Source organism: Nicotiana tabacum, chromosome 19 (assembly GCF_000715075.1).
Source record: "Nicotiana tabacum cultivar K326 chromosome 19, ASM71507v2, whole genome shotgun sequence".
In the NCBI taxonomy this organism is placed as follows: domain Eukaryota; kingdom Viridiplantae; phylum Streptophyta; class Magnoliopsida; order Solanales; family Solanaceae; genus Nicotiana; species Nicotiana tabacum.
Genome location: NC_134098.1, coordinates 87,564,101 through 87,579,082, shown reverse-complemented (window position 1 = coordinate 87,579,082; position 14,982 = coordinate 87,564,101). Strand labels below are relative to the sequence as shown.

Here is a 14,982-nt window from a genome sequence, read left to right as displayed (position 1 = left end):
GACTATCCAGATCGCCGCCTAAATTTGTATCAGCAAAACCTTGTAAGATAATATTGCTCATTTTAAAACAAAGTGCCATACCTTAGGTGCCTTTGAGACATCGCAATATCCATTTTACACCTTCCCAAAGCTCCTTTCCTGGATTTGACATGTATTTACTGACAACTCCAACTGCATGGGATATGTCAGGTCTAGTGCAAACCATAACATACATTAAACTTTCCACTGCTGAAGCATATGGAACTTTGGACATGTACTTTCATGCTTCATCTGTCTTAAGTGATTGGTCCTTCGACAGATTAAGATGGCTTCCGAGTGGAGTGCTTCTGGTCTTTGCATCATGAAGACTGAACCTGCTTAGTACCTTCTGTATGTACTTTTTTTGAGACAATTTTAAGGTTCCTTCAGACCTGTTTCTGCTAATCCTTATCCTAAGCATTTGCTTAGCTGGTCCTAAGTCTTTCATTTCAAACTCCTTCGCCAGTTGTTGCTTAACCCTGTTGATCTCATTTGTGTTAGATCCTGCAATTAGCATATCATCAACGTACAATAGTAAAATGATATAGGATTTATCATGATTTTTGATATAACAGCAATGGTCCATCTCACATCGCGTGAAACCATTATTATGCATGAATCCGTCAAATTTCTTGTACCATTGTCAGGGTGCTTGTTTCAAACCATACAAACTCTTCTGCAACTTACACATAAGGTTTTCTTTACTAAAAATTTGAAAACTTTCAGGTTGCTTCATGTAGATGTCTTCTTCAAGGTCGCCATGCAAGAAAGCAGTTTTAACATCTAGCTGCTCTAAATGCATATTTTCTGCAGCTACGATACTTAGCACCAACCTGATAGTAGTTAATTTGACTACAGGAGAGAAGATCTCGGTGTAGTCAATCCATTCCTTCTGCTGAAAGCCTTTTACTACTAATTGTGCTTTGTATCTCTTCTTACCATCATGCTCTTCCTTGACCCTGTACACCCACTTGTTTTGCAATGCCTTCTTTCCTTTTGCTAACTCTGTAAGTATCCATGTTTTATTCTTTTGAAGAGAATTCATCTTTTCTTTCATGGCTAACTTCCACTTATCAGAGCTTATCACCTGCATTGCTTCAACAAAATGCTCTGGTTCTCCAGCATCAGTCAGAAGTAAATAGTGAAGAGAGAGAGAGTTAACCTATTTGGAGCATTCGTGACTCTTTTAGATCTCCTTAATGTAGGTTCAGTATTAACTTATCCCGAATTTGATTCAAGTCCCGAATCCAGATCTAGTTCTTCATCTGATTCTATCTCTGGTTCTGGTTCTAATTCTGATCCAGATTCGGCTTTTGGTTCGGCATCTTCAATTTCAGATCCAGTTGTAGGCTCTCTAGCCACTTTATTTTCTGAGATTTCTTCTAACTCAAATATTTTAGATGTCTGTATGCTGGTTCTGTTTGGTTCTACTTCAAGCTTGTCTTTGTACATCACATTTTCATTGAATGTGACATTCTTGTGTCTTAGGATCTTTCTATTCTGATCATCCCAAAATCGATAACCAAAATTATCATCACCATAGCCAAGAAAGAAACATTTCTTGGCTTTAGGATCAAGCTTATCTCTATCATTAGAGTTTACATGCACATAAGCAACACAACCAAAAAATTTCATATGTGAGAGAGTTACCTCCTTTCCTGTCCATACCTCCTCAGGAATTTCAAAATTCAGCGGTACAGAGGGTCCCATCTTTACGAGGTAAGTTGTTGTGTTAACAGCCTCGGCCCAAAAATACTTCGGCAATCCAGAATGTATTTTCATACTTCTGGCTCGTTCATTCAGAGTTCTGTTCATCCTATCTACAACGCCATTTTGTTCCGGTGTTCCAAGGACTGTCTTGATCATTCTGATCCCATTCTCAGAGCAGAATGCTTTAAACTCTTGTCTATCATACTCTCTTCCATTGTCAGACTTCAGACATTTTAACTTTAGACTTGTCTAATTTTCAACTTCAGCTTTCCATTTTTTAAAGGTAACAAACACATTAGATTTATTTTTCAAAAAATAAGCCCATACCTTTCTTATGGAATCATCAATGAAGATGACATACTAGCGTGAGCCTCCCGGAGAAGTTACAGGAGTTGGTCCCCACACATCTGTATGCACTAGTTCCAGCTTCTCTTTCTTTGGCGTCCTTCCCGCCTTTGAGAAACTAACTCTCTTTTGTTTCTCGTAGATACAATCTTCGTACAAACCTAATTCAACATGCTTTAGGTTTGGCAACTTTTCTTTGGATGCCAACAACTGCATTCCTTTCACTCATATGCCTGAGCCTCTGGTGCCACAATGTTGTATCACGACCATGATCAACTGTTGCTATAGTATCTCGTTGTATTGCAGTTGCATACAGTGTTCCCCTTTTGAAGCCTCATGCCACAACCAAATTTCCTTTAGTTATCTTCCACGATCCGTTACCGAATGTTATTGTATATCCTTCACTGTCAATCTGACCCATAGATATCAGTTTTTTCTTGAGGCCGGGAACATGTCGGACATTTTGTAATTTCCATAGCGTGCCTTGTGAAGTCTTTATATGAACTTCACCTTTCCTGACAATGTCCAGAGGTTCGCCGTCTGCTAGATAAACTTTCCCAAATTTTCCAGCAATTTAATTATGCAATAATTCTTTGCATGATGTAGAGTGAAAGGATGCACCTGAGTCGAGAATCCAAGATTCGACTGGACTGTCTGCACAACAAATTAGTGCATCACCGACTTGCTCAGCAATTGCATTTGCTGAATTATCATCCTTGTATTGATCGTTCTTCTTCTTCATTGGCTCTCTACACTAACTACTGTAGTGACCCTTTTTATCGCAATTCCAACACATAATGTCTTTGCGATTTTTGAATTGCCCTCTTCTCCTTGACTTTGATCTGCCACGACCATGACTTTGTCCTCTTTAGCTGTTTCTCCCCCTGCTTTCGGTATTCAAAGCAGATCCTAGGGAATTACTTGATTCTCTCCGGCGAATATCTTCGCTTAGAACCAAGTCTCTAATATCATCCAATTTGATTTTGGTACTTCCTGATGAACTGCTAACTACAGTTACTGTTGCAGACCAACTCTCCGGTAGATATGATAGTAGAATCAATGCCCTGACTTCGTCATCGAATATTATATTGACAGAACTCAGCTGAGTTAATATTACATTAAACTCATTGATATGTTATGTAACCGATTCACCTTCTGTCATCTTTAAGTTGAACAATCGACGCATCAAATAAACTTTATTTGAAGCAGATGGCTTATCGTACATATTTGATAAGGCCTTCATCAGGCCTGCAGTGGTCTTCTCGTTAATGATGTTAAACGCCACATTTTGTGTTAGCGTCAAACGGATCACACCAAAAGTTTGGCGATCTAATAGATCCCAATCCACTTTGGCCATATTCTCTGGTTTTACCTCGGTTAGAGGTAAGTGTAATTTTTTCTGGTACAAATAATTCTCTATTTGCATTTTTCAGAATCCAAAATCTTTGCCATTGAACTTGTCAATCTTAACCTTCCCTTCTTCCGATGCCATTTTTTACAAAAATATTTATGTGAATATTGCCTGTGAATAGTAACGATGATCAATAATGTCACACTATTTTTGTGAATAGTACATGCACCAGTACCGTATTTTTCTATCAGAATTACACTGTCTGTACTCTGATACCAGTTGTTGTAAAACGTGTCAGGCTAATATAAGGAAAAAATATTTAAAAGAGAAGAAATAAATTGCACAAGATAAGATAAGACAAAACTTACGTGGTTCGATAATTTTGCCTACTCCACGGTCACACAAAGAATAACTCTTTATTAATTGAAAAAAGAAAGAAGAAGTTGAGGGATGATTTGTAAATGAAAATGCATACCCGTTTTATAGGCATTTGAATGCCCTGCCGAGGTAAGCGCTTACATCATAGGAATGCCGATGTAAGCGCTTACATCATACGATTGCCGATGTAAGCGAATATATCATAAGAATGCCGATGTAAGCGCTTACATCATAAGTTCATCTCTTTTTGATTTTTCTTTCTTTTGTTTTGTCCACTTTTCTTTCTTTCACATACAATAACATGTTTGCTACTATTAGTCGATGCATGCGCCAATGTTTAACAATTCACATTTTTAACTTGTCTGAATAATCATGTCAAGTCAACCAAAAGCAGTTGATATGGAATGAAAGAAGTAATTATTAAAGCAAGCACATTGGCCTTGCTGTTGGGTAATCCTCCTACCAAGTTTGTTCAAACAACATTTCTGTTATGAATACAGTGGGATGTCCATTTAGTACTCCTTGAAGAATCTTGCATTCAAACAAGTAGCTTAAGGAATTTATGAACCTTCGTTGCTACTGTGCTTGAATAGTCCCTTATTTCTAGGAGATTCATAACGTGCCCAACAAGATCTATGAATATCATTCCAATATAAATCTTGTCCCCTAGTTAAATGGGTAACTTAAACCCTTACACTAGCCAGTATGTAGTGGAATATTGCAATCGTTTTTTCCTTATTTGCTCATTAAAAAATTTCGATGAAGATGATTCAATTGAACTCATTGTGTAATCCGAGTTATGCGCTCTCTTGCAAGATGTCTCGAGTAACATCTATTTTAGTGGATGTAATAACAAAACGAATACGATTCTTCTTTTATTTAAAGTATATTATTTTTTTTTGAAAAAAAGATTATCACGTCTTAAGGAAGTTATATGCTTCTATCTTATAGGCTAAAATCTATGCTAAATGCCCATTCAAGTCATTTTTATTACTTATTCTTGCCCATTCTGTTTGTCTTACAATATGTGTATATTCAATCCAAATTATTTACCCGACTACCTATTTTCAAAGCCCTTTCTATCGCATGAAAACCCATTAACTTCCCAACCCTTTCCTCTTTTAATGCTTCAATTGGTCTTCTTCATATTTACCCTCCCCCTTCGTTCTGTCCCCCCTCTCCCCGGCCTATTCTTCTCCTCTTCTTCTTCTTCTTCTTCAGATCCCCTACCCTTCGTTCCCCCATTCTTCTTTAGATCCCCTCCCTTCCCCTTTTTCTTCATTTTTCTTCATCCCTTCTTCCATTAGATTTTCTCTTTAGTGTGTATTTCTTCTTCCATCATGTCATATTCCCCTTCTCTATGGCTCCTTCATTTTTTCTGATGGTCTAAGCTTTCAATTTTTTCACAGCCTCCTTCCAAATTTGGGTAGAGGAATAAGTCAAAATTCAAAAGAATTAATTCTCTGCTCATGTATTTTTCAAGAGGATTTTTCATGGATAGATAACTTTCTTTAAAAGAGGAGTGAAGGTAAGATTATAAGAAATAAGAATTGATATGGGAAGTGGTGGTACTCATGGTGGAAGAGCCATGGAAGGTGGCATTATTTTTTTAAGAAGGTTGAGTGGGTGGGTTTGAAGAAGGGAGGAGGGGGTTTTCTTTAATTTTAATTTTTTTCTTTTCTTTTTTTATTTTTTATTTATGAAATTAAAATTTTGTTAAATAATATTATTTTAGCATTGAATATGATGTGGATGCTGATTTGTCATTCACATCAAGCAAGTGAGCATCACACGAATCCGAAGGGGTTTAAAAAGTCTTGTTTTGATTAAGCTGAGGTGTCTAGATGATACTTTATGGAGTGTAGAGACCGGGATGACAATCCGGAACAAGTACAATTGTCTCCTAGGCCATTCTGCCAATTTAAAATATCAACTTAAAGATTTTTTGTTGATTCGAAATGGGTGTTAATAACTATTTCTAGTATCTTTGAGAAGTTCATACTAAAATTTGATTTCATTTGGAGCTAGTTTGAGGTGCTTGGGATTGAATTTTTAAAGACTAACCATTGTTGAGCTTGAAGCTCTAGAATTGAAAGTTCAACTTTAAGATTTGTTGCTTGACTCAAAATAGATATTTTAACATATCTATTTACAGTACCTTTAGAAAGTTCATACATGAGATTTTTAGAGATTTGTTATTAGAAGAATTAAATCCACCATTGAAGGACCTTGAAACTTAAAACTCATATATTGGGTTTCTTGAGTTTGTAGTTGTTTTGATCTGATTCTGCTTGGGGTTTGTTTGAAATGTTGATTAGAGGTTGTGACAAAAGTTTGAGCCAATTTGGTGGAGATTTTGTAGTAAACTTGTGATATTTGAGTTGAAATTTAGTTGAACTAATGAAGAAGATGGATTTATATAGTTTTTAATTTAGCAGTATATAGTTTATTCCAATAATATACTGTTGTAATATACAATATAGTGTAATAATATATCGTTACAATTTGGTCTTTTTTTAATTTGTTGGAAATTTTCATTGGAATCTTTCTTAATGTTTCAATGGAGTTTTCATGCCTTTTAAAAATATTTCTTAAACAAAAATATTTACTTTTAAATGTTGAATGGAGATTGTGGCTAAAGTTTGAGCCAATTTAGTGGAGATTCTGTACTAGAGTTGTGAAATTTGGGTTGAAATTGAGTTAAACTAGTGAAGAAGACGAATTTGTACTGTATACCAAAATGGTATATCTGTATACCAGTTTGGTATCATAATAGAGGACTGGGCTCTTTTTTGAATGAATGAACCAAACCTCTATTCTGTTAGTATATGATATATAACATGTAGGTATCATAAAATACTAACGGGTTTTTTTTGTTAAAGGAATGAATCAGTTCTCTATGATATCCTGTTAGTATATACTCCCTCCGGTTCACTTTAAGTGATTTTTTGGCTCTTTTCATACATATTAAAAAATTCACCTTTTAGCATTAATTAATAATGAAATTGACCGTATTAACCTTAATTTGCTCATTGGAAATATAACAAACAACTCCTAGGTTCTTTGCTCCAAGGACAACTTTAGAAAGAAGAAATTAATTCCTTCTTGATATCTGAAAAATCAAATATTGTGGACCACAAAAAAAGCCAAAAAGTGGACCGGAGGGAGTAATATATACCAGGTTGGTATCCTTTTCATTTGAACCTTTTTCAATGTTTCAATACAGTTTTCATGCCTTTTTAATTTATTTTTTCTTAAACAAAAATATTTAGTTTGAATTATTGAATGGAGGTTGTGGCTAAATTTTGCGCCAATTTGGTGAAGATTTTGCACTAAAATTGTAAACTTTGGGCTGAAATTAAGTTTAGCTAGCGAAAAAAATGAATTTGTACCGTATACCAAAATAGTATACTTGTATACCAGTTTGATATCATAAAGAATTGAGCTCTTTTTTTTTGAAGGAATGAACTAGACATATATCATATTAGTATATGACATATATACCATGTGGATATCATAGCGGACTGAAAATATATTTTTTTTGTTGAAGGAATGAACCAGTCTTATATGATACACTGCTAGATATATACCAGGTTAAGTATCATCAAGACTGGGTATTTTTATGGAAGGAATGAACTGGACACTATGATACCCTATCAATATGTGATATATACCATATACACATCATAGAGAACTGAATGTGTTTCTGAAGGAATGAACCAAGCCTCTATGATACCCTATCAATATATGATAATATACCATATGGGTATCATTCTATGATGCAACAATATACTTTAATTGTTACTAATATATTATTTTTGGTATACTATATGTTAGAATAAGTTGTTTATTGATAATTAATATAGAAAAAAATAAAAAAAAATAAAAAGATATACTATATCAGTTATCTTTTTTTTATTAATATAGTAAAAAAATAGAAAGTAAGAGCCAATGAGGTGTAGATTTAGATTATGAGAAAAATAAGAAATATGCAATGAAATAAGGGGAAGAGAAAACACGTATAATATTTAAGTTGTTCTAATAACTGATTGAGAGAACAAAAACTAAGAGAAAGAAAGGCAAAAGGTATATTATACCAGCTATTTAAAAAAAGGTGAATGAATATTTACTATATCAATTATCTTTTCTTATTGTATATAAAAAAAGAATAAAGAAAAGGAAAAAAATAAAATAAAATAATAAGTGAATGAAATTGGATTATGGAGAAAAAAGGAAATAAAAGAAAAAAGAGTTAAAGAAATTAGAAAAAGAACAAGAAATAAAGGAAATGAACAAAAGGAAAGAAAAGGGAAATATAAAAAAAGAAAAGAAACTAGCCAAAATTGAGTATAGAATGAGATTATGGTGAAAAGGAAAATAAAGAATAATATGATTTGGGGGAAAAAATGAACAGAAAAGGAGAAAAAAAGCAGTGAAATAAAAAAAGAAAAAGAAAAGAGAATTACCCACAAAAGCTACAGTGGTAGAAAAGATAATTAGTTTGATTGGTAGAAAGTAAATGGGTAGGCAAGAATAATCAGTTTGATCTTTGTAGTTATTTTTTAGGAAATTTTACATTATATAGCAAAGGTTTATACTCTATTTATTATAAACCAAAACCCTTTTAAAATATTATTTTCTATAGCTATCTTTTATTTTTTATAGCAAAATAGGTATTTATGGTATAGACTACCATTAAGGCATTAAATACGCTATGTACCATTTTTCTCTCTCATTCTTTCGATTATTCTCTCCCAAAATCACAGGAAAATATTTCTTCTTTCTCTCTCCACGATCTCTCTCTCACAACAAGATTGTATTCGCGATTTTTGAAGCACGATTCTCTCTCACTTTCAACGTTTTTGCTCCAAAAATTCGTGGTAAGTGTTAAAGTTTTTGGGTTTTTGGTCGGTTCAAGCTTCTTCATTTCTCTTCATTTTTTTTAAATCTTCACCATTGTTAGATTTTCAGCAGAAAACTTCAAATTTCCTATTCAATGGTTGATTCAACAACTTTGAAACAAGAGGGCCACTGTGACTTTCTTCTATGTCGGATATTGCAATGGATTCCTCTACACGGATACTGCAATATTCTTTACGCCAGAGAAGATTCGAGGGTCAGGGTTTTTGTTCGTCTCCATTTTTAGTTTTAATACAATGCATATATATTTTTCTTGGCCGGAAAACACCATCTCCAACAAACTTTTTTCTCTTCTTTGTTATTTAGTCACATACAATGATACAAATATATTATATTTTGTACAAATTCACTCAAATACATTGTATTTTTGCATAAATACATTTTGTTTGCTTGTATTTATGTATTTCGAAGGTTTGTAGTTTTTCAATACAGTCGAATACATATGTGTTCATGCATGAATACGGGATATAAACATTAAAATATACTGAATACAAATATTAAAATAAAACAAAATATAAACAATGAATACATTTAATTTTAAAATACAGTGAAATACAGTAAAATACAGTGAATACAAGTAGAAATACAGTGAATACAACCAATAAAATATACTGAATACATCAGTAATAACATGTATTAGGAATAACTAAAATACTGTTAATACAAATATATTTGAATACACTGTATATAAAATAGCGAATACAGTAAATACAAACATTGAATCTAATGAATGCAACAATAAAAATTAATAAATTAAAACACACTAAATACAAAAGTTATATACAACTCAAAAATGATTCTAATTAATTGGGTTGATAATGAGGCATGTTAGAATTGATTTTGTTGAGTTATATTAGGAGTGTATCACACTAATTGATATTATTTCAGTTATTAGACAGTCGAACATACCTATTTTAAGGTGATTTATGTTACTATATTCATGAATACATTACGCGAATACATGTGAATACATGCGCGTACATGTAGACTGCCTTGATTTTAGGCCCTTCATTAATACAACAGCGCGAATACATGCGCGTACAGCTGGACTGCCCTGATTTTAGGCGCTTTTTGCTGCTGTATTCATGAATACATGGCGCGAATACATGTGAATACATGCGCATATAACTGGACTGCCCTGATTTTAGGCCCATTTTGATTACAGCAGCGCGAATATATGTGTGTACCGCTGGACTGCCCTGATTTTAGGTATTTTTTGCTGCTATATTCATGAATACATGTCCCGAATACATGTGAATACATGCTCGTACAACTGTAGTGCCTTGATTTTAAGCCCTCATGAATACATGGCGCGAATATATGTGAATAAATGCGCGTACAGCTGGACTACCCTGATTTTTGGTGCTTTTTGCTGCTGTATTCATCAATACAGCAACGCGAATACAACGAATACACTACCGTAACAATTTAATAGTAGCTGTAGGAAGTAATTATGTATATGATAACTATAGAAAGTTAATAACTACTAAACAATAGTGATTTCTGAAAATTATTCTATTTTTTATTTTTTCACGAAACACGATGCATTTGGAAGCTCAATAGCGGGGCCTAGTTAATTAAGACCTGCATATTATTGAGCAATGTTATTCAGTTGTATGGCCCATGTCCTCTTAGGACATGTGATTATCAAGACAAATGTAGCTATCAGTACTATATAACCGTTTTACAAACTTTTCTAACTTTGATACCACACAGTGATATTCTCAACAGAAAATCAATCACGTGGAGACGGAGAGATGTAAAAATGATCAGGGAGGGACTTGGCAAAAGCCACTGATAGAGGATTGCGTGTTCTGATTAAGTAATGCAATCCCTCACGTTTAAGTAGTTACTCCTGATTAGCATCGAAATCTGGTAATACAGGGACCTTGGAAAGCGACCTTATTGTCGTGCTGTGTATTGCATAACTCAGATATTTTTATGTTGTTGTATAGTACTAGGGGTAATTAAGATTTTTAAATCATACAATTAGAGGAAAGGTACACCCACTACCAATAAATTACTACTTATAGGACTATCAAAGTTTGTGTGGACTTGGTGAAGTAGAGAAATCTAGTTATTCATCCTATCGCAATAACAATGGCAAATAATGATCGCAGAAAGAAGCAGGTGATAGCAATAATCGGAGCTGGTATAAGCGGCCTATTGTCCTGCAAATACAGCCTTTCAAAAGGTTTCGATCCCATAGTGTTTGAGTCCGAGGGTAGCATCGGAGGTGTGTGGACTAAGACAATTGAGAGTACCAAGCTGCAGACTCCAAGACCTGTTTACCAGTTCTCTGATTTTCCATGGCCTGATTCTGTAACCGATGTGTTTCCCGACCAACAAACTGTGCTGAACTACATTGAATCCTACGCTCATCACTTTGATTTGCTCCGTCACATTCAGTTCAATAGCAAAGTGTTGAGCCTCAGCTATGAATCTGGTGACGACTCCGACGGAGAATGGAATTTGTGGGGCGGCACCGGCGAGCCTCTTAGCACTAAAGGGAAGTGGAATGTCACTGTACACGACACTCGAACCCTCTCCACACAAGTAATTAATTAATTACTATGCCACTTTCTTTATCTCCTATTTTAAAATGTTCTCACGCATTGGAGATTTGTGTCGGTGTCAATGTCCGATGATGACATTTGAGTAGTATCGTCTAAAGATCAAATAAATTATGCTGAAATATACTTATTCTGTTTAGCTTGTTTGGCATCATATTTTTGGGTCAATTAATAGTATTTACAACGTAACTAGGCATTCTCTAGCATATACTAGCTAATACATTAACGCATGACTCAGCTTCATGCCTTGTAGGATTTGTATCTAACCGAACTTGTCCTATATATTGACCACCAGGCCAATACTTCATTAGTAAGAGTAGAAGAGCTGATAAGCTAGTATTACTAACACTGTTTTAATATAATTCCCCAATAATTACTAGAATAGCTAATCTAATGCAGTGTGTAATATGATTGTTTGTAACCCAAAGAGAGCTGCATAAACGGTTCTCTGTAACTGTATGACAGAGTGCTATTTCAAAAACTTCTACAAATTATTTTTACAAGTTCAATTCAGTATTTATTGTTGGGTTAATATCTGAGTTGACTCCTACTTGATATGTATCTCCATAAAGTTGATTTTTAGAATCAAATGGAGGATAAGCATATCTCTCATGGCTGCAGGTATACCAAGTTGATTTTGTAGTAGTTTGCCTGGGAAGATTCAGCCAAGTTCCAAATATCCCTCAATTCCCTCTAAACAAAGGTCCACAAGCTTTCGACGGTGAAGTAATCCATTCAATGGACTATTCCAAAATGGATTCAACAACTGCAACCAACTTGGTCAAAGGAAAACATGTAGTCGTCATTGGGTCCCAGAAATCAGGAATGGACATTGCCATGGAGTGCTCCACAGTTAATGGTAAGTACTGCTACTGATCTTTCATATACCTTCATTCCCTGGACCTCTTTATTGTTTGTTTATAAACATCAGCTTGATTCTGTTTGCACTAATTTTGCAGGGATTGAACGTCCATGTACAGTAGTAACCAGGACACCGCATTGGAACATTCCCGATTATTTTCCATGGGGATTCCCTTTGGCATATCTCTACCTAAATCGATTCTCCGAACTTATGGTGCATAAACCCGGTGAAGGCCTTCTTCTAAGTCTCCTCGCCACAACTCTTTCACCTATGGTAATTATTTTCTTCCTGACTAATTTGACTCATAAAAAAACTGAACTATGTGCAGCAATGATTAGTCATACTTTCTCATTGAAACTAACAAATGTATCTAAAAGCAAAGCCAAATACTTTGAGGTTGACTAGAGGTTTCTTTATCTGAGATGAACATATTAGGAAACAAGTACTTTTCATTTCTGGCCGTGGACTGTACATCTCGCTCAAAACTTCAGCATTGTAGAGAAACCGGGCTAAATATACTCTAAGTTATATACCTGAATTTCAATAACCAAAGACTGAGAATCTGAGTAGCTTTCTAAATTGGAAAGATCTTGAATTTGGAGATGAAAAGTTATTCCACCAACTGTTATGGAAAAAGGAAAAAAGCAAAGACTCTTTACATGACACCACTAGGGAATCCAAAAGGATAAAACAAGTAAATAAGCGGAGTTTAACTGGATAGTTACAAATTTAAGGTTATATGTCAGCTATTTAGATCATAAGAATCAAAATACATGACTGTTACGTAACACAGATACATGCAAGTGTGCAAGTTAAGTGAAGAAATAAGAAAAATAAATACAATTGCTGCTGAAGCAACAACGGAGCAGTATGTGTCGACAAAGTTAACTACTATTCCTTCTCAAAATATCAGAATCCATCCCAAAGTTACTAGAAATCTGTCTTAAAGTTACTACTTATATGCTCGAAGTTACAACAATGTGATTTCTATTCTTCCTTTCACAAAACTAACATGCAGTACTAATCGAAATCTATCATATTTTACAGAGGTGGGCCTTCTCAAAATTTGTAGAAAGTCATATACAACACAAACTCGGGATTGCAAAACATGGAATAGTGCCAGAGCATAGTTTCTTAAATGAATTGAGTTCATGTTTAATTTCTTTAGTGCCTGAGGGCTTCTACGATAGAGTTGGGGAAGGAAGTATCAAGCTGAAGAAAGCAAAGAGCTTTGGATTCTCGAAAGAAGGTATCGTTCTCGAGGGTCAGGCTGAACCAATAAAATCCGACTTAGTCATACTCGCTACTGGCTTCAAGGGAATTGATAAGCTCAAACACATTTTTGAATCACCAAGATTTCAGGACTTCATTGCAGGCACAGATGATTCTGCAGTTCCTCTCTATAGGTGAGTATTAAAAGCCTTGTGCAGTGGTGGGAATTCTTTTGCATACATTCATCATATTCATCCAAATGTATATAACCTCATCTCATGTGAAAGTAATGTCATTCCGGATGATTTCAGGGAATGCATTCATCCCCGAATTCCACAACTGGCAATAATTGGATTCTCAGAAAGCATAGCAAATCTATACACCTCGGAAATAAGATGCCGATGGCTGGCAGAACTTCTGGATGGAAAATTTAAGCTACCTAGCATTAAGGTCATGGAAGAAGACATAGCAGAATGGGATACATACAAGAAGAGATATTCATATTTGAAGAACTACAGGAGATCATGCATCGGTGCATTGCATATTTGGTACAACGACCAACTGTGCAAGGACATGGGATGGAATCCTAAAAGGAAAAAGGGTCTTTTGGCTGAGTGGTTCGATCCTTATGGACCAATGGATTACACCGGCTAACGAGTATGAGAGTATCATCAGGTCCTCTTCTGACAGCTTCAGAGAGGTCTCCTTTTCTTTGTTCTCGCTTGTACTCAAAATACTATTGTATGTTTCGTATTTTCCTTCGTGTTGATGGCCGGGTGCCTTAGCTTGTCACTCTTTTATCATAGCATTCGCACAATAAGCTTGTGATCCACCTGTGGAAGCCCTGATTTATACTAGCTTGACGTTCATGCTGGCTCAGCTTTATGAATCTCTACTGAATGACAAGCAGTTTGTGTAGATTCAATGGCACAAGAATATCAGATGGATCTACGAAACGGTGTGTTGTATTCTTGTTCATTAACCTTGAACAATAAGGCTAGCATTTTAAATTTGCTATACTTTTTGTTCCGAAAAGTGTCTTCCTTCCATTTCTGGTCAATCTAAACAGTGTTCATTTGGTTGGAAAAGGGAAGTGTTCATTTTCCTTGAGACATCCAGTACAATGAACCAAGGGAAAAAAGTATGCCAGATCCTCTTTCTCAGTACATCTTTTCCACTATTCTGTTCTCTAGAAACTGTAGTCAATGTATCATTGCAAATGCTCCCAAGCACAATTACTGCTGACAATTTACATTTCTAGCTCGTCTAAGAGATTGGCCAAACTGCCAAAAAATGCTTCTTTTGCAATTCACTTTTACCAAAATGGATTTTCAAAATAGTAAATTTTGGAGCGTAACAGTTTGTGTTTGGCCAATCCCTTTGAGAATTGTTTTTTACATTATTTGAGAAGCAAAACCAATCTTTATAAAAAGTGCTTTTGAGTATTAAATTACTATCAAGGTTCAGTTTACTATTATTTAATTAAGTTTTTATTTCTATTTAATTAAAATATAAAATATAAACTAATAATAAAAATTAAATATTTTAATCAATATAAAATATGGTTATACCAAATTAATAATATTTCACATCTGGTATATTACAAAAGAAAC

General features: G+C 34.7%; 1 protein-coding gene across 1 annotated transcript; it reads left to right on the top strand.

Annotated features, from left to right (window-relative positions):
* Window positions 1-10,432: 10,432 nt before the first annotated feature.
* On the top strand, window positions 10,433-14,404 carry LOC107779149 (putative flavin-containing monooxygenase 1). Its single transcript, XM_016599505.2, has 5 exons — window positions 10,433-11,278; window positions 11,917-12,154; window positions 12,255-12,430; window positions 13,205-13,563; window positions 13,681-14,404. Exons 1-5 carry the CDS (start codon window positions 10,823-10,825, stop codon window positions 14,021-14,023), a joined length of 1,572 nt encoding a protein of 523 aa, XP_016454991.1. The 5' UTR covers window positions 10,433-10,822; the 3' UTR covers window positions 14,024-14,404.
* The last annotated feature ends 578 nt before the right edge of the window (window positions 14,405-14,982 follow it).

Excerpts from the sequence above, each read along its gene's own strand:
- LOC107779149 (XM_016599505.2), top strand. The coding sequence starts at position 10,823 with ATGGCAAATAATGATCGCAGAAAGAAGCAGGTGATAGCAATAATCGGA. Across the intron at positions 11,279-11,916 it reads CTCGAACCCTCTCCACACAA|GTATACCAAGTTGATTTTGT; the intron begins GTAATTAATTAA and ends TCATGGCTGCAG. Across the intron at positions 12,155-12,254 it reads GGAGTGCTCCACAGTTAATG|GGATTGAACGTCCATGTACA; the intron begins GTAAGTACTGCT and ends CTAATTTTGCAG.